This window comes from Phaethon lepturus, unplaced genomic scaffold (genome assembly GCF_000687285.1).
Source record: "Phaethon lepturus isolate BGI_N335 unplaced genomic scaffold, ASM68728v1 scaffold743, whole genome shotgun sequence".
Taxonomy (NCBI): Eukaryota; Metazoa; Chordata; class Aves; order Phaethontiformes; family Phaethontidae; genus Phaethon; species Phaethon lepturus.
The window spans coordinates 34,501-57,629 of record NW_010529466.1 but is presented as its reverse complement, the minus strand read 5'-3'; the positions used below and the strand labels follow the sequence as shown (position 1 = coordinate 57,629).

The 23,129-nt window shown below is 36.9% G+C and overlaps 1 protein-coding gene across 1 annotated transcript in view; it reads left to right on the top strand.

Moving 5' to 3' along the window:
* The window catches only part of LOC104618353 (protein sidekick-1-like), a gene marked incomplete at its 3' end in the record, with an annotated part of 81,151 nt that extends 70,184 nt beyond the window's left edge, over positions 1–10,967 (top strand). Inside the window, exon 5 of the mRNA XM_010283928.1 lies at positions 10,834–10,967. Coding sequence (XP_010282230.1) covers positions 10,834–10,967 — 134 coding nt within the window. The remainder of the gene's footprint in view (positions 1–10,833) is intronic.
* Positions 10,968–23,129: the final 12,162 nt, after the last annotated feature.

Here is a 23,129-nt window from a genome sequence, read left to right as displayed (position 1 = left end):
CTACACACTCAGCTTTGTAATAAAAGTTGGTTCTTGAATGTAAAGGAGTGTGTTAATGCACCTGGGAAAAACGTGTACAGGAAGGAATTGAATTTGTTTCTATCTAACCTAGGTGAGCTACAATGGAATGTTTCATTGTTTATGTTTACAGTAATAATCAAAGCATCCTTTCAACACTCATAAGGATTATTTAAGGAGAAAATTAAGTAAATGTTTTTCTGTTGAAAACAAGCAAATAAGTACAATCTTCTGTTTTAAGTTTATACCCCTGCAGCAAAGTGATAAGGGAATTTTAATGTTTTCCTGCATCTATCTTCCTATTTTAATGTGTTTCAGGATTAGGGGATAGCTGATGCTGCCATTACGTAAATGTAAGCAAGTAGAGATCCTCATTACAGGGTGAAGTGGATAAAAAGGGTTAGTAACTGAAGGTGATGGAACTGTTGTGTCTACTGTCCATTAACTCAGTAATAGCACCTCTTCCCCAAATGAGGGAATTCGCAGGGAGCAGCATTTTGCTGTGTTGCAGGAGCAAATCCCTAAAACCTCTGCAGCAGAAATGTCTGCAAGTAAGGAGATAAATATGTGAAGACAGATTGCAGCAAAGACTTTGGGGGCATCAGAGATTTTCTGTTCCAGTCTAACTATTATGTAGAATTACTTGCATCGGCAAGATGTTGAGCATTCTGTTCGCAACCCCAGGAATATAAGCTAGGCTGGTAATACGCATGCATGTTTTCCAGGATTTGTGAGTTCTTTTGCCATGTAACTCATAGCTGAGTGTTTCTACAGCAGTGAGAATAAAAATGCTCTGCAAAGTGTATTGTAGTCATAAAATCAGAGAAACCAAACTGCATCTACTGACACTTCAGGGTTTCACTTGCCTGCTCAACAGGCGTAGTGTTTATGGATCATCCAGCAAATGTACGCTGGGATGCATACTCTCTACTGCCCTTCATTAGGGGGAATGTGTGGTGCTTATAGCTTCAGTATGGGAAGGAAGGGAGTTCAAGTTCTTTGCCTTCTATGTTACCTCTGGGACTGTTTCTAAAGTAGAAGTTGCTGTCACTCTACCAGTGGACTGGCAAGATTTACTACGCAAGCTTTGGCCTTCTGACTTCTTTAAGCTTTACAACCAGAGGGCCTGAATATATGTCGCGGCTCCACAGCAAGGAAATTTGTGTCATTAAACTCAGAAGTCAAAAAAACAGTAAGTCATACAAACACACCCGTGTATTGATTTCAAGTAATTTACAAATAAATGCAGTTGATAGGTTACCTGTCTTCCTGGTTTTGGCAACATCACCCAAGCTGATAGCAAAAAAATCCATATGGTCTGTTGCTTCTTTAATCATGCATTATTTATGGTTTAGTTGGCCGCTGAAGTGTTCTTTACGCGTTTTGGAGTCAAGGGCTACAGCCAGGTTTCAAATACAACTTACAAATGGCTCCCAAAAGGGCGCTATACTTACAAAGTGTCCTGGAAGATAGCCTTTAGACATTCAGTTTAAAAGATGCTAATGTTCATACTGAGGTTTCATAGATTTTAATACATGTAACATTACTTTGCCTGGGAAAGGGATGATCAAACAGTTAGGTTTGGATATAATTGCGTTTATCTTCTCAATCTCTTACATAAACCCTCTCATATCTTCACTTTCCACCTTGTAGAATTCTGTAGCTTTGCTATACAACAGCTGTGTGTATATTTGCCTCATTTATTGGAAAGAGGTATTTCTCCTTTTCTTTATGAAAAATTTTCAGCTTGTACTTTTTTTGACTAGTAACATATACCTAACTGAATAGATAAGATGCTATTGATAGAGCAATATTTTCCAGTTATTTACTGCGCTCAATTTACAGTATTGACAGGAAATCATGTTTGGGTAGAAACCATAGCACAAACTGCTGCTATGATGGTACACAGGTTTTGTTTTTATTCCAAAGTTTCCAGTGTTTGGTTTCATATGTATGTTAGATGTATAGTCGAATGTATCCAACCTGGCCTCATTTTTATGTCTCTGTGGCCTGTTTATGATAGAAATAGGGAGTCACTGCTTCCTTTTCAATTTCTGCTGAAGAAAAAAAATTTTTTTTTAACCAGTGTTTTCTTTATGTTTTATTGTCACTAACTTGAAGTGCTTTGAAATGTTTGCATTAATGGCGTTTAAAAAAAAAAAAGTTGGTGATTGACTGGAAATTTCTTCTGCTGTGTAATTTTCAATAATAAGCAGGATTTCACAGAGTCCGTGGAGTCGTGTTTGCTACTAAATGCATATGTACTCAGTATGAGGGGATTCTGCTGAAAGAAGTAGTGTAATACCATCAGTTACTAGAAGACTGGTGTTTGGAAAGCAATGCTCACCTGCCCGGTGTGTAAAATTCAGGACATGTTAAAGCAGTTGGAAATCAGAAAGCAAGAAGTTGGTTTGCCTAAATTTGTAACAAAATGCCTGATAGTCAAACTGAAACGCAAGAGGGGAAAGTGAAGAGTATTAACATTAAGCACTTAGATAATCCTCTACATCTTTTGAGCTCTAGAGGTATTAACTATTTAAGCCTCTAGATAGATTTTTAAGCATAAAAAGAAATACATACATGTATTATCCTTTTTCTCTCTTGGCAAAACATACTGACCAAAAGGCTAACTCGCATATCACTGGCAAAACCTGGGTATACTTGGCTACCGAGCCTGTGCTCAATTCGTGCTGTGTAGCAGTAGTATGTATCTTAATGGTATGTCAGTAGAAGTAACTACACAAAATCCCTACTTTGACGTAGACAGCAACCCTAAGATACTGTAAAATAACGTTGTACAATGAATTTGCAGCAGTAACACAAATGCTACTCTCGGCAAGCTGCAGTATCATACATAGATAGTGTTAGCTGTTGTATTGATCCAAGCCACTAAATCCTTAATTATTTTTCATAGTAAAACTTGTCTAAATAAATTGCTCTATTGCTACCCAGTACTGCTGCTTTTTGGCAGCAGCAGAGGTTGATGCCTGGGTCACTTACTGCTTTTTTGCCATATCCATGCCCTTTGTTTAAAGATTTGGTACTATTAAAAGGAGAAGTAATGCATCTAAAACCTAATGAGCTAATAGACTGTTAGTTCTGGAGAGCAACATTGCCTACTATGCCTCAAAATAAGTGTGTAATAAGTTATAGCTGTACAAATTTTCCCATCCCTTGAAACTCTCCTGTTTATTTCCACGTACTTGTATTTTGTGTCACATAAAGGAGTTGAGTGGCTAGGTCGGTACTGCTCTTCTCACTTGTAGGGCTAGCGTAGTAAGTTTGGATGCGGGATTTATAAGACGGATATATATTTTTCTGGCACAGCCATTGAAAGTGCCGTTCTCTTGAGGTCTTCCACAATGTGTGTGGCCATTTCGTCTTCACTGATAGCTGCCATTAGGTTTCATGATTATAGCCAGATGATTTCTGTCAATGCTCTGTGTGTTCAGTATATCAGTTTTAAATAGGCTCGTGCATGTATTTGGCTGCCAAAGAAGGACTTGTTTCAACTGAGAAAACTGACCAAATGTATTGGAGATTTGCATTGACCTGTCCGAGATTTGAAATTTTATTTCTGAACTGTGTGGATACTTCAGTTGCTGTGATACAGATTTTCTGAGTCCCTGAGACTCGAGATGTTTATACAGCAGTGGCTGTAGCTTCTTCTCAGCTACACCGATGTGAAAATGGAGATGGTTTCAAATGACATGCGTGTGGAATCAGGGATGCTGAGGCAGATTCAGGAACACATATAACAGAGGTTAGGAGCATCTAAGTAGGCAGAGCTGTGGCATGTCTATATGTATCTATTAAATATGCTGTTAAAAGGTTGAAGTTTTCTTTGTCATTGTCATATAATCGATTATCTCTATAGTGCATTGCCCTGTGACAGGGCCATGCTGCTAATTTGTTTTATAGTTAGTGCAGTTCATAGTCATGCCTTATATACTACAGAATAAATATAAGTGTATCTCAGTGAAATGATGGTATGAAGATACAATATTCAACAGGAAGCTCTTTAATACTTGACTACGAACCACTGTACCACATACGATTATGCTGACATATTTTATCAGAAGTGAAGATAGAATTTAATAACAGAAGTTTTCCTTTTAGAGTGAAGGAAAGGGAAAAAATCAATGTTTAAAAAAAACAGAGCACCTTGAATAATCAATTCAGGAGAAATACCATAAAGTGGAGCCATATTCATGTCTGTATCTGAAAATTGAACTATAAATTCACAAATTATTACAAATAGTCTTTGTGCTTGCTGTTAGTGAAGTCAGCCAGCCGTGTAAATCAACAATCCGTGATACTTTTTAACTGCAATGTTTTGTTTAAATGACCCATTTATATTAAAAAACAAAATTCACTATTCTTCTTTCCAGTGGTTGCTAGCTATGTCCATAGTAACAGATAGAGATGTCGCAAGTAGAGCTCAATGTGTTGATTATATGATAAACTGGAGAGAGAAGAAAATATATACTCTGTTTACAAATATCTTGAATGCATTAAGAGTTTAATAAGAAGAGGAGACTGGAGAAAATTGGCTTATTTTACTGGAAGTTTTTGTCTTCTGTTGTTGACTGAGATGTATATTTTTTGTCTTGAAAGTCTGGATTTTTCTTCTAGTTTGAGAACTGCTGTTGCTGGAGTAGCACATCTGGCACACAGTGTAGTTCAGCAAAATAACACCCAAGAGCTGTGATTTAAGCATGCATAGGTTCTTTTATCAAGCTGTACTAAGTCTTGTTGCTTAAAATGTAATAATTTTTTTAAAAATAACAAAAACAAACAAGTTGTGTGATGATAATTAAGTTGCATTAAATAAGAATTGAAGCTGCTGAAAACCTGGGGGGAGAAAAAGAACATTTTAACATAAATAGCACACTAATGAATATTATTCCGTAGTTTGTTACTGTAATTTCTTTCTTCTGGATTGGTAGCATTGTCTCTCACTGCAAACATCTTTCATGATCAGGTATGTAGTGATTATCCTGGATTTTGTTTTGTGGGTTTTCCTAATCTCTAGACCAGTAATTTCTTGATATGAGCATGATTTTAAATATATATTTGGGATAATTCATCTGAGCATCCTTTCTGGGAGCCTCTATCTCCAAAGACTAAAAATAAGATTTTTTTGAGGGTGAAATGCTAAGATTTTTATAACAAGACTCAATATTTGATGTTCTGCTTAAAACTGAGATATGTTTTTTGTAGCAGTCCTGTACATGTATGAAGACACTTGTGACAACTTTTTTGGTTTTTTTATTCTCCCACTTGTCACATTTTCTAGATTACTGTTTGGGGCTGGAGGGGATGGAGGGAGGAGAAGATGGTTCTGTTGTGGTTTGTTTGGGGTGTTTTTTTTTTTTTTTATTTGTTTCTTCTTGACTAGCCCACATGTTTAAATCTGATAGCCAAAACTGAGGGGAGGCCACACTGGATGAAAAATGGGGTTATTTCTTAAATTTTCCAATGCTACTGCTGTTTGCACACCCTCTTTTGAGGTTTGCCTGTGTTGCAGTCAGTTATTCCTTCTCAAATACAATGTTTTGAATTTGTTCATTGAACTGCAACCCTCGGTCTTGTGGAGAGGCTTGAACAAGGTGCTCTGCATTTGGAATCCTAATTCTGTCTTTAGAGCGTTTGGGGCTTTATCTGCGGATTCAGTAAGTGAAATCTATATTCAGTCAACAAACACCAATGAAAATATTTAATAATGCCAGGCCCAAGACAGACCCTGTTGGTTTCTGCTTGATGTAACTTTCTGTTCGGATAGTGGATTTGTGGAGTAGTTTTCCATCCGGTTCTGTTCCAGCCTTACACTTGGTTTACATGGAACAGGTTGTGTGTAACGCGTTCATGAAGAAACGTGGGGAATCCTGTCTGTGGCTTTACTAAACCAAGTCCTTGCAAGCTCCAAAACTAGTGCTAGACAATAGGGAAGCCAAGCTTAAAACATGGCAATTCTGTCGCTTCTCTCATTCTTCTCCTGGAAATATGTCTGCTAAACCTGTCAATAGCCAGTCTTCCTTCATTTCATGGTAGTATTCAACTTCTGCCTGGCAATTGGGACAGTCTTGTCATTCTTGTGTAACCGTGGGACACTTTCACAACTAGAAATCCCAGTCACTTCCCAGAAGCGCGTGTTGTGCTATGGCATAGCTAGAGAAGCAATAGCATAAACTAGCATTGATTATGAAATCAATGCATTAATTTGTAGGTAGTTAATATTCAGTGGCTGTGTAAGTATAAATTTTTTATTAATAGGTGTTCAATTTGCAGTAACAATATACCTGGAACCCAAATAATATTTTGTGAAACTGGCATCCAGTCACAGCTCTCGGTGCTTTGTTGCTATGAGCGTGTTGCTCTGTAGCACATAAGCTAATGTTTTGCTCTGTGACCGAGTCCTGAAAAACACAAACTGTTTGTGGAAGACATGTATTTAAATAGTTTTCATTTAATAATTCCCCATCAGAATTGGAGGACACATGGGTGGTGAAACGCTCGCTCTGTTAAGCCATGCATGCACTACGAGTCAGGATTTCACTGGAACAGCTGTGTGTTTAACTGCAATGTGTCTGTCTGTTTTTCCAAAAGGGGAAATCCATGGGGGAAGTCGTTTCAGTAATTACGCTGCTATTACTCCACAATTTCTCCCTTTTCTATTAACATTGCTGTTACCGTGTGGTGTATGGCTCGTGGAGAAGGATCGGTGCTTGCTGTGTAACGTGGACAAGTTTTTAGAAGGGGAACAGAGGTTTTCTAATAAAAAATATCTTCTAAAGAGGGATTGATAGTCGTATTAGGTGGACATAATATTGGAAAAGAGGCTTTATGAAGGCCTTTGTACTAAAATATTGCGCGCTGGCTCATGAGCAGATGGTAGTCTTCTAAGAGAAAGCCTAATCAGGTTACTCTAAGATTTTCATTTTATGATGTTTTTATAACCTAATATTATCTATTTATTGTGTAATCTGGTACACTAATAACCTAACAAATATCTAACATTAGGAAATTATCCACTTGTAGAGTAGATGTTGCTATTTTCACATTAAAAATGTTATTAATGGAAATCCACCTATTTAAGACACTGCAGAGTTCATCTGCAGCATTTTAATAAATGATGCAATTTTCAGTGCAGGAAAAAATTATTTAACTTCAAAACCTTTGTCTTAAATGCCTTAATAACAGTATCCCCTTCGGAAAATTCTCTTTACCTCTGAAGGCCTGATTCCTGTTCCACTGATATTAACAGAATAATTTCCTTAAGCTTTAGATCAAACTTAGAGAGTATTTGCACCAGGTTTGTGAGGGTTTTTTAACAGTATTTGGACAATTCTGAAGGCTGCAATTAAAAATCCCAGAATGTGTGTAAGTGCTAAATTTTGGCTGCAGTAAGTGGAAGTGTTGAGACCTCCTGAGGTGCCCAGGTACATGTTCAGGTACTTCGAAGAACCGGGCGTATGAAATGACTTATCCCCGTCATTGCCGCCTTTCCCTGCCCTGTCAGACCCGGTCGTCGCTTAGGCAGCGTGTCATAAACAGCTTGTAGTGCTGAAGGCCCGACTTGCCTTCGCCTTCAGATCGACCTGGTCTAGCCTCTGGCTGCTTTGTGGTACAGGTATTGCTGAAATGCTTGTAGGACATCATAATGCTGAACCCAGCGTTGTAACCACTTACTGCTCACGGACATGTGCGTTGCTGTTTGTGTACCGGCTGCTGCTCCCTACAGGCTTCCACTGAGCTCCAGAGAAACTTTAAAAATTCTTCTATTGAAACGTATGATTTAAAATGCTCCTTTCCCTATCCTTAAGGAATCCCAAAGGATTGGTCATCTTAGTTTACTTGCTGGTTGCTCCTGTCTTGAAAATGTTAGATTGAGTTAAGTTTGATATTGCTTTTTAACAAAAAAAAAAAAAAAGGTAATATTTATATTTTTCATGAATTCTGTGCTAGGTATGAATTACTGACAGGTCCACTTCATCTATAGTTATCTTCCTCAAATATGCTGGTAAACTGAGCAGCCGGGAATCAGATTTTCCTTGGAACGTTAGAGTTGTGCTGTCATAATTTAAAAGTTGTATCGGACAATGAAAACAAACAATAAACCCACGAAAACATGTTAAGCCCATTTCAGGGTGCTCTGTGCAGCTGTTGTGCAAAAAGCCTCTGCAACCCTGGCAAGGGCTGGGGCATGAATCTTCAGATGGTTTAGAAACATTGGAATTAATGAGTCCTTAAAATGTGACTAATTGATTTTTCCTGGTGCACAAGGCTCATGCTTGATCTAAATAAAACTCTCGGAGCCTGCAGCCTGTGAAGGCTCATGTCTTGCTCTATACCTGTCTTTACTTAATGAAATTGAAACATTAAATTTTTCACAGAACTATGAAGATATCAATAACTCATTTTGGGGTTTTTAATTCAACATTAATTTGGCTATGTAATTGATGACCCCAAAGAGTTGTCTTCAGTAGCCTCTTTGTCTTCTAATCCTTTTTTTCTATACAAATTAATATCAAACTTCTTGCACAATTTTGAATGTATAATTTATAATGGTTAGCCCTTCACTGATCTTCTGCAGTTCAAATATATTTGCATTCATTTAATCTTCAAAATTTACTTACATTTCACTCTCAAACATTACATTTTGCTTGCACTCCAATAAATATTTGTGTATTATAATTAAAAAATCCACTTAATTTTGAACAATTTTCTTAATAAACACATTTTAATTCCCTTTATACTATTTGATTAGTATATAACGAGTATAATGCTTTAAATGTCAAAATTTCCAGCCATTTTAATACAGATAACAGCAAGCATCTCACCAGTATTCAAGGGTCACCTTTAAAACTTACGGTGCAGTTGCAGCTAGCATCAAAGCAGTCTGAAATATATTTCAGTGTTTTCAAAGAATCTTTCTAATGCTGCTTTCTTTAGAACTAAAGTAGAAATGAATGTAAATATCGTTGTCTTTAATATTCAATTATTAGCACTTCATTGGAATTTTATCTTTATTTGCTTTATCAAATGTCATGTTAATTGCATTTTCTATCCCCACTCTGTAAATCTATCACAGTTTCTTTGAATAATTTTCCATCCATTAAACTAGTGCAGGTTCATTGAATAAAGGAAAATAATATGGTGATGTTTATTTTTAGTATTTTTTTATAATAAAAACTGTCAGTAATGATAATGCAAACAGGATCTTTAGCTGTTGTGTGATGACTGGTTTCAGAGCTGAAAATATACCCTTTTATATTTTTCAGTAGATTTTTATTTATTGGTATTTACAGATATCTTTATAGAATTTCACTGTTCTTTTTATCTACATCAGAAAATTGAAGTGATATGAATAAAATACACACAGCCTTTGAACACTGCTATGTTCTCACTGTAATTTTCTATGCCCCCTCCTATGTATAAAAACTAGTATGGTACCGTAGGAATGTGTGGTTTCCCCTATTGCTTTTTTCAAAAGCAAAGCAGTGGTGAATTATTAATGTTAACCACACCATGCCAAAACAGGAGGAAGAAAGGCAGGACCGTCATTATCGACCGATTAGTGTACGAATACATCGACTTAGCGCTGACTCTTTTTGAGGCCTATTGATGTATGAGCTTGTTTCATCCAGTATAATAATTTTATGTGTTGTTTCAACCTCATGCTCAAGGATATGACTGATAGCACAGCTGAACTCAATGGGGCTTCTCATCAAGTAATATAAGTGAAGGGAGTTTCTTGCCCCAAGTCTTGCATTCAGATTTCCGAGTTTGTGCCTGTCCCAGTCTGCGTTAGTGTCAGCTCTTTGCTCCACAGGCTTTCTCTGGAACTTTATGTGTTCTTTTATTCTTACCTGGTTCTTGATCTTCCCATGTCCTGTTCAGTTAAGCCTTAAATTTTTACATGTTGTCTCTAGATAAAGATTTAATTTTTTATAGTTGAGAAAAGACCGTCTAATACATGTAAAATGCAAAGCAATCAACCCTATTGCAGTACAAATGGGTAATGCTGCCTACAGGGGAGTTTATAGAGACACTTGTTATGTAGCAGCCCCAAGCAAGAGTAGACTTGTGTTATACAATGACATTTATTGACTCCTTCAGGCCTACACCAGTGCTAACTACAGGGCTGTGCTTTCCTACCTGCTTTACATCAAACGTAAACTCTTCCCTCCCTATCTACACACCCATCACCTCTTTATATGAATTAGGCTCTAACTTGCTGCTGATCTTGTCTGTGATGTTGTGATAATTAGTGATGCCATAAATACAGAAAGTTTATCTTCTGAGGTTCTGCTGCCTTTGATTTTTACTTTTTTTTTTTTTTCACTAAACCAGGTGGTTTTATTCCCTGAGTGTCAGTCTTTAATAGGCTAGCTTTCACTTGTTGAGAAGGTTTTCAATAAAACTGACTTTGCAGCATACCGGTGTTTGCCAGGACTGTCATCAATCCATAATGATGCCATTTGCAGGCTATCAGTCTCTGCTGTCATTTGCCATTTCTTGTGTAACTTCTTATTGCCATTTCAACTGTTCTAGTTTCATATGGTGTAGCTTTCTGCATGTCACCATAAACATCTTGGACAATCTAAACAGAGAAAAGGCCTAGAGGCATTAAAGATCTTAAGGATTACTCGTGAATGTGTTTGAAATCAGGCTGGTTTTGGTTCTGCAACATCTTGGTTTAGATGACCAATGAATATTGTACCAGTCTGTCAAGTCTGAAGTGTTGTACAATTTTTGCCTAGTGGGTACCATTCTTCTGGTTTCAATGGGATCTTTCTCTTTCCTAAATAGAGCCATCACACTGGACAATCAGCTGGTGATCCTTGCAACATCAGTGATCGACGCAGGAGGCTACTATGTCCAGGCAGTCAATGAAAAGAATGGGGAGAACAAGACAAGTCCGTTTATTCATCTTAGCGTAGCAAGTGAGTATCCAAATTCCAGAAACCATACAACTGAGGTTGTAGACAGTATTCACAAAAGGCTGCCCTGATAAAAAGAGCCTTGCTAATAAAGGATTGGATCTTTAAAGGAGGTTAACTTTTCCTGGTTGTTTTGGAGCACATTGAACTCCCTGTAAAATAAGTGGGACCCAAAAGAGTATACGCTCTCGACAAATCACCCTCAAAGCCTTTTGTCTGGTGGTTTATTTTGTGCAAGGCAGGTATCTGACGGTATCCCATGCTGTTTGTTGTGAAGCGGTGATCATAATTTCTTTTTAATGCAGGGGTTTATAATGTATTGTTTTCCATTGTGCATAAGTAAACAAGTCACTCTTCTGAGTGCAGTTTTATTACTGAGTCTATTCCCAGTCTATGGCACTATTTTTACCTGGAGTTATCAGTAAGTCCCAAGGAACATGCATTTCATTGTTATTATTTTACATTGTGCAAATTGTATTAACACCTACCATTACAGAGGCATTCCATGAGTAGATTTTACAGCAAAGGCAGGGGGAAAGCAGCTGAGCAATGGGGTCAGAAAGATGACTACACACTAAATATACTAATGTGCACATTCAGCAAAAATATGCATGTGTAAACTATTGTAAAACATTTACTAAACGTGTTTGCATGAAAAATTAATATTCTAAACATGTAGAGTGGTTTGACTCCTTTTCTGAGGACATTAGTAAAGGTGTGCTTTTTTGTAACGTATCAGCGAGATAGGGAGTATGTCAGTCAGTGTGAATGTGGAGATTTCTATTTTTGATGTAGAGACAGAGATGACTGGGTAAACTGTTGACGACACTGGCGGCTTTACTGAAAGGCTACTCTTGTGGTTTGGGCTTCTAGAAGATGCAAGACTTTTGGCTCTAGATCAGTCAGCATGATGAGATGCCCGAGATCTCTTGATCTTGGATACCATTAGATTTGAGACAATCCCTATGGCTCATTTTCTTGCAATAGCAAAACTTGGAAGTCTGGCTTTCCAGGCAGGAAATCTGGCAAATTGTGTTTGGAAATATGCTTATGTTTGTTTGTCAGAAGTTCATCAAAGACATTATGTTCCTGTGAAACATTTGATTTCTAAGAAAATAGATTTAGCAGATTTTTCTGCTAAAATTCCTAATGAGATTTCGAGGAAAGCTGTTCTTACGCAAGCAATGGAAGCCTTGTTGGTGGGATCAGGGGTCACTGAGGGCAGAAGCTGTATGCTAACAGTCAGCAGAAGAGACAGACCTGTGTTTTCTTCCCAGATATGTTTTATAAATGAAATGAGCTTCTCAGGGGTTTTATGTGTATCTTTCTGAAGTGGAAATAATATTCCAAATCCACTTGTGAATTCTGGCTGTACTGTGGCATGTAGATTGTAAACATTATTATTTCTGACAGTATAAAGAGGTTTGCTAACACTTTAGTAATTTCATTTTTTAAAACAAATTTGTACTGTTTGTATTATGTGACCAATAATGTACTTCCCACTTTAATTTCATATCTTAATTAATGCTAGAAGTAGTTTGTGATCATGCATGCATAGCAACTGCTATGCAAAGCAGAAGGTAATACGGGCATATGGAAAAGAAAACACTTCAAAATGTGTACAGACTTGGTACCATGAATGCAAATCTATCTGGAATGTGAAAAATAGGAAATATTACATGGATAAAAGAAACTGTAGAATGAGGTAAGATGGAGAGCCAAAAATGGATTTGCCAATGAGGTTTTCAAATTGTCATCTTGATATCCAGGATTATTAATGTTATGTGTGTGGTGAAGAAAGGCACCGGCCATGAGGCATTACAGTGTCCGTAAAGAAAACGAGATTAACATGATCATTCTGAACTTTGATCTGAGGGAGAAACATATGTAATACCTTTGATAGAAGTGAATAAACCTTTTTGGTCTAGGAACAGAAAACCATCAGGCAAAAACATAGTCCTGAACCAATATGCAGAGAATGGCTGCAGAAAAATGATGTATTTTGGAAGAGTAATAAAGAATTCCAGCAAGTGGTTGGAAAGATATTGTTAAAGGTGCATCCAGGTATGGAAGGTACCACACTGAATTGTCGCTGTCTGAGTCTTATCAGATGTTAAGAGCGATGACATTTGTCACTTTCCATTAGGACATGTATAAAATTTAAAAACAGTTTAATCAAAATAAAAAAACCACAAGTGGAATATCCAATCTCTGTGTGAGTAGATTATATATTAATTATTGAGTACAACCTTGCTACAGGACTCGGCATGTGTATTGCCACTTTTATTGAGGGCAAAAGGAAAAAAAAAAAAACATAAACTATAGATAATTCCCAGGGCAGTCATCCACTGAGAACAGTGTTAGATATGCATAACTTGTTATTCCTTGAAGGATATTGGTGTCAGACTTGCTCCAGCCTGTAGGAAAAGCACATTTTCAGAATCAGTCTAACAGCTGAGAAAGCTGTAAGCTGTCCTGTTCTGGTCTGAAATACAAGACTGACAGTAGGAGAAAGGTATAGCCCTGAGGTATTCAGAAGATGAGCTATAGGGCCTTGTATTGCAGATTAAAGTCAATGTTGAATTGTGGCTGAAAGTAAATGGAGTTTGAGAGACCTCTGGAAAATACATTAAACTGTCCTTCAATTAATATCTGTATTTGATACATGTTGAATACGGAGGTTGGATGATGTTGAACAGGTTTCAAAAATACATTCTAAAAGCCCCAATCACAATGAATTGTCTAGTAGGGCTCTGAGTATTAAAAGTAAAAACATTATTTTTTTTCTTGTCAGTCTAACCTATAGCTCATTGAGTCCCAACACTGACCTCTGATTACAAACATGATGCATGGAAGCTGGAAAACAGCTTCAAAAGAAAGCCTTCTAGTTTGCCAGTGTTGCTTCTGCTGTGCTTGGGTTTGCTTTTCTCTATGTTCTGAGGTTGGTCAGACATGGAAAATATAGGCATGAGAATGCCTGGGTTTAATGAAAGTTAACAGAGCTTTAGGACATCTTGGTGTTTTCAGATACATACTCAAGTACGCGTTACTGTGATGGTTAACTCCTTAAATACGCTGTGCACTAAAGATGTATTAGCCAATAGGTATGGTCACTCTGTAAGAAGATCCAAATGTTGAGCAGAAGTTTTCCTTAAGCGCCGAGTCCTTGCTTGGTTAAACACTGCTGTTCCACATGCCTGTCCTCTAAAACCGTGTGTTTTAATTTGAAAGTCCAGGCCACAGCATGACGTACAATCCAACTATGCTTGAAAATGATGGTCATTTGTTTCAAGTGGACATGTTTCCACTGATTGCAGAAACAGAAAGTATGTCCAACAGGCAGCATATTGGGAATAATGTCACAGCTGAAATTAGTAGATGTCATAAATTAGTCCTAAATTTAAAATGTCTTAAAATCAGTTGAACTGTATACAAAGCTAATGAAAATCTTGCCTTTTTTTTTTTTAACCATATGTCCCAGCTTTCATGTAAATAACACGAAATTTTGGCTAGGAATATTGGAAAGTCTGAAAGTCAAGAGTTTGGCAACAGACACAGTAACAAAACTCAGTTTGCTTTCTGACTCAAATACATCACTTACCCCCTGTTGTTACTGTTTTGGAGGATTTCAGTATTAACTCCATTGCTGGAACTTCCCAACTTAACCAGAGAGGTGTGAGTTAATGTATCACTGAGCTGTCACAAGCTGCTTAGATGTAAATATGACTTTTCAATTAAAAAAAATTGAGAGTTTCTTATTGTTCTTTCTTGTTTCCATCAATTCGTCAATAGATTTGATGATAATATCTTAAACTGATCCTTAATTCTTTAGGCTGCTTTTGTCTGTCTGTGGGAGAACAGACACCAAATACACTGCAGCACAGATGATCGCATCCCTTCCTATGGACTCTGGCTTGTCGGGGAGATAAGGTTGACATGCATTTGATCTTACCAGTGTTGGCAGGACACAAAGATTGAAGTGTTCATTGAAGTAAGGCCATCATAAAAGTCTTATTTCCTCGAAGGCCATACTCTGTATCAGCTAAATTTCTCTGAAACTCTGTACCAAACCGCTTACGGTTGTAGTATGGAATAAAGTTCCATAAACTTTTTGTTCCAAAAACAAACCAAAAAAACCCAACCCAAAACAGAAAAAGTGGTAACATCGTACTTTGCTGTGGGCTATGCCACTTATGCATGAAGGTGTTTTTTGGAGAAAAGAGGGAGCTGGGATCTTAAGAGCTTCTTAATGAAATTGTAAGGATTTCTACTCTACAAGTCAAGAGTTTAGTAAGTGTTTGGGAGGGGGGAGCGGAGGTTGATAGGGAGCTTTTTATTACTGTAAGAGCCGGCTGAGGTATCCGCTGCGACGTACGCAATGCCTGTCCTTGCTACTTTATTACATGATGGCCCGACAAGGCTCTGGTGCTGCTTTAGAAGAAGTTCGAAAAGCCTTGCTCAGATTTTTCTATTATTAACTTAAATGCAACGCTGTAGATGTGAGCACCGTTGGCCCAGTCTTAGAAACTTTTAAGAGTATGCACTGCTATTTCAGACCTTAGTCGAAGTATTTTATGAAAAATTTGGGGAAGTGTCCCCCAGTAAATGATTTAAATGGCAAGTTTGCACAAGGTGGGTATGCGTAAGCTGTTCTGACAGCTTAGATACTCCTGCTTCAATTGGTTTTTCAGTGCTAATCACCTGGAACCACAATTCAGGGCCTTGCTTCTGGACCTTCTTGTTAAGCTGTGAAACATTGAGATGCATGTCTCTTCAATAGATTTATTAGTAAATTAGATAGTCTCAAGACCTATTCATAATATTAGGAGATACAGAGTGTTCTGCAGACTGACATCTTTTTCTGATGCACGCTTTGTAAAAACAGAAAACAAGATTGATGAAATTTTTAAAAACCTTGCCAGCCAGCATTTCTGAAGAGTCAAAGATAATAAAGCCAATTATCATTTAACGAAGATAAATTTTTCCCTTGAGCACTGGCAATGCTTAAAAAAAAAAAAAGTAAAAAAAAAAAAAAAGTTGGGGACCGAAAATTAAACTCCTGGCTTGGTTGCATTGCAATTAATTTAACATACGAGAGTGTCATGTTGTTCTGCCCAGCTTCCACTTGTAAGAAGAAGAATTTTATTCTGTTACAGAAGACGTTGACATGAGGCTAAATAGACCTTGTTTGTCTCTGGTTGATGCCTATTTTGTTCAATTTAATGTATCGAAGCATAAATTTTACAGAAGGGAGGAGTCCCATTTCAGACTCACCGGGTACTGATTTTGCACGGAAAGTTTTGGTGTTTTTTTCTATTGTAAAGGTGATGTTTAGGTCACTTTCAGTATCTGTAAAAATGAAATATTCTTTACATTGTTAGGAAAGAAAATGGGGGGGGGGGGGGAAGGGCAGGGAATAAAGCCATATTACCTGTCAGTGTAGTTGGTAGGACAGTAATTTTGACATCCTTCTGTCAGGTTTGTTAAGAAGATAAGTTTTCAGAAGATTTTGAGCAGATGTTTTCCTCTCTGGAAAGAAGAGTGTTTCACTGACAAAATTTTTCATATTAACCATCAAGGTTAGCTCAACTTAGCAGATGTTGAGGATCCTTCATGGATAAGTTTGAAGCATACTGCTGCATGAATTTTTCATAACTAGTCCAGCTTCCAGGTGTGGGCAGGGAAAAAAGGAATGGGCTGGCACCCCCAGGGAATAGATATTTCTATTCTGAGGTCAAATTCACACAATCTCTATAAACTTGTCAAACTGTTTTAGTTCATGCCAAGGGGATTTACTTTGCTTAGCTCTCTGGGTTAGTGCCGTTGAAGTGAAGTTAGTGCTTCAATGATGTGCCTTTTTTTTTTTTTTCTTTTTCTGTTTTTGGTGGGAGAAGGAGAAGGAATATGGGATGAAATTAAATTGCACTTCCGTGCGATTGTACCATACGTGCCTGAGGTTCTGACCAAATACTGAGGAAGTCTGAACCAGTTCACAGAGGGCTGAGCTGTGCTATGTTGAAGTCATTCTTTGAAATAATGACATTTCTTTCCTTTCCCATTTTCTACATAGGCTTTGCTTTATTTTTGTTAAGCAGAATTTCCAGGAAGGATACACTAGTGGTTGTGTCATGTTTGTCTTCATGAGTAAATGTGTGCCTTTTGCTCTGATGGTCTCTTAACATTCTTTTGTTATCCAAAAACTTAATTTGAAGGAGCCTGTAGAAGTGTTTGGGACTTAGAATTTATCCTTAAGGTTCAGTTTTGTGTAAATGCCATCTTTAATACCCTGGAAAAATACTGTCTGTCTTGATGCTTTTTCTTCAGTTGTAGCTCCAATCTGCTCTAATATTAAAAGGCATAAATTTTTAAATGGGGATTTTCGTTTCTTATTATTTTGAGAATATATTGAATAAAACTTAACTGTGGTTTTGAGATCTATATGTATATATATTTAAGTCAAATACATTTTAGTAACAATTATAGCTATAATAAAAAGGACTAAATTGAGTTACTATTAAAGATTTGATTCTGATATATTGGAACAAATGTTAATTTAAGCTTTATCCACAGCTAGGCATTTCAGCAAAGGCTGATATTCTTAATGGTTTACCCTATTATCTACTGTTAAAAAGGTACTGTATTGCAGTGTAGAATCATTTTATATGCATTACAAAGAAATAAGAGATGATGCTCAGGATTTATCAACATTTTTGGACTCCAAATTTCATCATTGGTTAGCTTTTGGTTTTAGGGTTTTTTTGGGTGGTTTCTTTTAAAGTTTTAGTCAGATCTCTTCCATAATTCTGTGTCTTTTATTTTCCTTAAGGGAAAACTTTCCTCACTTTTACCTCTAGTGATATAGAGGGAAACCTGCAGCTAAAATGATAGATTGCTAAACTGCAGGAATAATAAAGATGAACCAAGAAACCTCCATGGCAGCATGAGCTTTTCCTTGGCTTCACCCAAATATTCTATCAGTGCTTTTTCTGATAAATAGCAGAAACATTGCTTGGTCTCAAATTTTTTTCTTTATCTGGGCTATTTTTGATAATACTTACTGCCATACACGGTGCACTTTTGCATCTGCTGCAGCCTCTGTCCCAGGCAATTCCTTTGCTAGTAGAAGTAAATTTTTATTTGGCTTTCCTCAGATTCATTATGATACTTTAAATGTATCAACCCTAATAGAGGATGATGGCTTTTTGCAATGGAAAGATAATAAAATAAACTTTCTGTAAGATTATTTTTTTCAGTCTTACTATTGAAGAGAACTTCAGCAGCCAAAAGCATGAAGAGAACTTCACCAGCATAAAAGATATTTAAATATCTGGCACTTAATTTTCATCATGTTGCATCAACGAATGTAATAAAGCTTGAAATACATGGTTTATGGAAAGAATAGTTCCTTTTCTCCCAAATGCAACTGATGGAACCCTGTTATGGGGACTCATCGCTAGCTGGGGAAATGCACTCGAACTGAGTGTATGTTCCTTTGGCGTGTGTACATATGTTATGCATACTGCTCTGAAAAAATGGCAAATGCTAAGGTTTCTATAATCTGACTCATTAATTTAACCAGCTTCTTGTTACGCTTGTCTGTCTGTAAGGTTTGGATTTTGTGTCTGTAAGAGATCTGGAATACACACACGGAATCAAAATCCTCGGTTGTCTCCTAAACCCTTTATTTGTATCTGACACATGCAATTAATCTCTCGCTATCTCTAATCACTTTTGCTATTACATTCATCGGAGTGATTTGTATCCTATCTCTTGTCACTGCTCTGTAATTGATATGTGCAGATAAGAGATTCTTAGAGGACACAAACAAGGAAAAGAGAAAATTGAATTTACCTTGCAATCATTTTATAAAATGTGACATACATCAATTATACATGCCATCCAGGAAAATGCCATCTTGAACAAACTGTGATGATTTGTTGGAAGACCAACATAAGAGAAATGCCAGAAGACTTTTCTGGACAGAAATGTATTGCTAATTCAACAGACAGACTTTTCAATCTCACTGACTCACCTACAATTTTTTTAAAAGTAATACTGCAGAATTTACAAAGAAAGTATCATTTTTTGATCAGTATTTTTCTTTAGCCAGTCTTGTACTGATACTCTAGCACGCAATAAGATGAAAGGAAGCTGCTGAAATAAACATTGTTTTGAGCAGACATAAAAAGATGGTGCTGCTTACTCAAGTTTGAATCATCTTTCATGGGCAAAAATGGTAGAATTGGTAGTATAGTCCAGGTCCAACTTAACCGCATTCTACCATGAAAATATTTCTCTTCAGTTTCTCTTTTCTATTTCATTGCAGTGAGAAATGAACTGACTTTCTCACTCTTGTTTAAATACTTAGTGCTTATGTTTAGTTCTAATCGTTGGTGTGAGAGTAGTAGCTCCTGTCCAGGCTTGTATGTTTAAATAGTGCTTTGGGATTTTTGAGAAGCTGTTTAATATGTATTGATAATGCTATAAAAATTATTATCTAGTAAATAGCTATGATAAATAATAATGGTAACAGGAATCATAAAAGTCTGAAGAATTTATTGAAGTCAAGCAACACCCATTGTTGGCTACTTCTGGGACTGTAGAACCGGCAAACAATCTTTTCTTTAGAACTGTTTATTTCTTTATCATGTATGCCTAAGATTAACTGTACTTTCTAAAAACTTCCAGAGGAGACAGAAGTATAGAGATTTGTAGGCATTTGTAAAGGGCTTTGCTTCAGTTCATGTAAGTATTCTAATTCTGAAGCTTTGAAAGGAATAGCTGCTGGAGAATCGCGTATCAATTTACCCCTTTTGATCTCTTATAAGTCCCATTCTGCTGTGCCATACTCCTGGAATATCCTAAGTAGCCGACTTGAAATCTTTTGCTTTGTTTCCCATCTTCATAAAGTTGGATGTATTTAAAGTATAATTTTCATTTATTTAAAGTTGCTAAACCCTACTGAGGGGTGCTTTTTACCAAGAAAGTAAGAATCTGTAACTTACCGAAGCAAGCTTCAGCTTAAGCATGCTATTTTAAGAAAAAAATTAATTACATTTAGAGGAAAAACATCCATGTAATACATGGCTGTGACAGCTTTGTATCCATAGGAGTAGGACTCGCTCTTCAATTTAGAAAATAAGTAATTTAGGAACTACTTAATGGTGTTCTTTAAACTGTCACTGTACTAGGCAAGCTCAAAAAGTCTTCTACACAATATCAATGTGGAATAATAAATATGCTTAAAACAGATGTTTAATAGAATGCCTTTGCACTTACACAGTTACTGCAAAAGCCTATATATATCCTAAAGAATGTATTAAACATGCTAAAGGTTCTGCACGGCAGAACTCCCCCCAGCATATTTACAAAAACTTTAATCTCAAGCTTTCACAAACGTATGGTTGCCTGAAGGTTATAATTTTTAAAGCTCTTCCTACTAAAGATGTCTTTAATTTCTTCTCAATATCCCATCACAGAACAGGAACACTGAATAAAGATAGAAATCCCTCACATGTCTGTGTCATCATTCTGCCAGATAGACATGATTCATCAAAGTGATTCTGAAAGATCACACAGCCTGCGTATGAATAAAAACGAAAAAATCTAGTGATTACAACTGCAACATAAACATTGGAGAGTCAGGGCATGCGAGATTCAAGATCATCTGTAAAACTGAGTAGTATTCTTTGTATAGAAACATTACGATAAGGCATTTAATTTGATTGTTAATTTAATTTGATTGTTTTGTTCAGTAGAAAATATGAAAGTTTCTTGCTTAGACACTGTCCAACTAGGTTTGGTTTTTTGAAATCAGATGACCAATTTTTCCTCCAAATTTTAGTTAATAAGATTCAGCATTGGAAACTTTTTTTAGATTTTACGTAAGGACTTGCTGTGAATTTTAAAGTAATTTAGAATAATTGGACCTCCCTTCCCCCATTGTAAAAGGAAGAGAAACTCAAACTTGATTGTAACCCGGGTTGCTTCACCTGATGTATGTAAAAGCTGCATTGATTTCTTGTCCGCTTGGTTGTACTGTGGAGGCTGTAATTGCCAATCCAGGATGTCCATTATCCTTCGTTTTTGTAGCCCGCAGTTTCTCATATTGTCATTTGCATCTGGGGAGTGGTTAGACATTGGAGTAATCCAAGTTCTGATTTTTAATTTTTTCCTACAGATTATGCCATAAAGTGATGGAAAATTTAAGTCCCTTAAAAATAATCCATAATCCAAAACTCTGCCTTTTTCTGGTGCATAAATAATTTTAGCTATGGAATGTGGGAACAAAGTTACAACTCCTATAGTCTGGGAGAACATCATTGTTAAATAGTGTATCTTTAAGGGACTGTAAGCTTTCTGTAATAAAAATGAAGGAATGCAGCAACCAGGAAGGTGCACACAATGTCCTAGTCTCTAAGGCCCTGTTTGTGCAAAATGGTTATTCAATTTTGTCCAGCTATATCTGCTGTTAAGTATGTCTACAAGCTAAGAACAAGTAGCTTACTGGGAAAATACTGCGGTGGACAGTCTGTTGCATGAAGAAGGAAGGACAAGAGATTTGCCTGGTGTTTTGGTTTTTTTTATTCCCCACTTGTTCCTTGCACACTAAAGAGGGATAAAAAGAAAAGCTTATTTACTCCGTGTTGGCTTTATTTCGATCCGCTCTGCAAAGCCAGATGCTCATAAACCCGACTTAGTAAAGACAGGGAAGGCTTAAAATGCCAGCAATGTTGTATCTATCTTCTGCAAACGCTCAGCAAGAAACTGCACACCCAGTGCTGCCTTCACCCATCCTTCTGGGTTTATCAGATTGCTGTGAGTGATACTGTCATAGCTATTAAAGAAAGTAATTGGTAGTGAGTGATTAAAATTACAGATGGCCTTTTCAAGGTGATTATGAATATTAAATCAAATCTGTAAAAGCAGGCTGAAAAGGGCCATGAAACTGAGAAGTGAATATGCAGAGGATAATTGTGGAAGAGGAGGATCTCGCAGGCATGCTATGCTCATCCAAACACCCCCCTCCCAAACAGCCGGTCACTCAACCAACCAAAAAACTCCAAGAAGGAAAATAATTCAAGTGGACCTATTGTATCAGAGGAGATCGTGCTAACTAACCTGCCCTTTTAGGCTATAGATCCCTCCGTGCAGAGAACTTGCTGCATCTCGCTCCTCTCTATGTAGAATGCTCTCCCAGGTCCATCGCTGTCGTCGCTGAGCAGTGATAAGCCAAAGTCCCCGATGTCGCACGATGCTGCGTCATTAACGGTGATCTCTTCCTCCTCTTTTCCAATTGTAAGTGATTATGACAAATGTTCCTTTCCACGTTGCCCTGGAACAAGGCCAAGAATTGCTGTGGAGTGACTTAATTTCATTTGGTGAACTTTATCTCACAAAGCAAAGGTTATGTGAGAATCTTTTTTTTTTTTTTTTAGCTGAAAAATCCAAGGTTCATCTTGTTCCATAAATTAAAACGGAAACTTGAGATGCAGACAAAGATAAAGGTAGAGAAAACTGAAAAATAAGTATCTCCATTTTGAGCCCTGCTTGCTTACATGTATTTTTTAATACAAGTGCAGAGAGCTTTCACATATATCTAAATACCTTGTGAACTTGGAGCCTGAGGGATTGTTTTCTTGTGTGTATTGTGATTATAGACTCATTACTTTCGCACCAATTTCATGCTTCCCGATGGAAGAATTTTGTATAGTCTCTTAGACTTCACCATATTATTATTGTATTGATCTCAAACTTCACGCCTACCTATCTAATGTGCTCTTAAACTGTAAAACACCATGGGATTTATTGTGAAGATTTATATAAATGTATTTTGCAATTATTGTTTATTACCTTTGGTGTGACAAGAATCATTTGTTTAATCATTTGAGGAGCTTTTTCCCCTTGAGACAATATTTCTGCTTACCTGAATTTTGTGGTCATTGTTATGTTAGTGGGTTTGTTGCACATTGATTCTTCATCTACATTAATATTATTTCACTTATGGCTATTCCCTTGGTAAATTTGATAGAGAATTCTGCTTGTTCCACTACAACACCACTTATTTCTAGCCACATTGGCTTTGGAACTGGTCTATGGTCTCCTTGACAAAAACATTTGTACCATGTGAGCGTTTTAAAAACTACTCTTAAAAAAAAAAAAAAA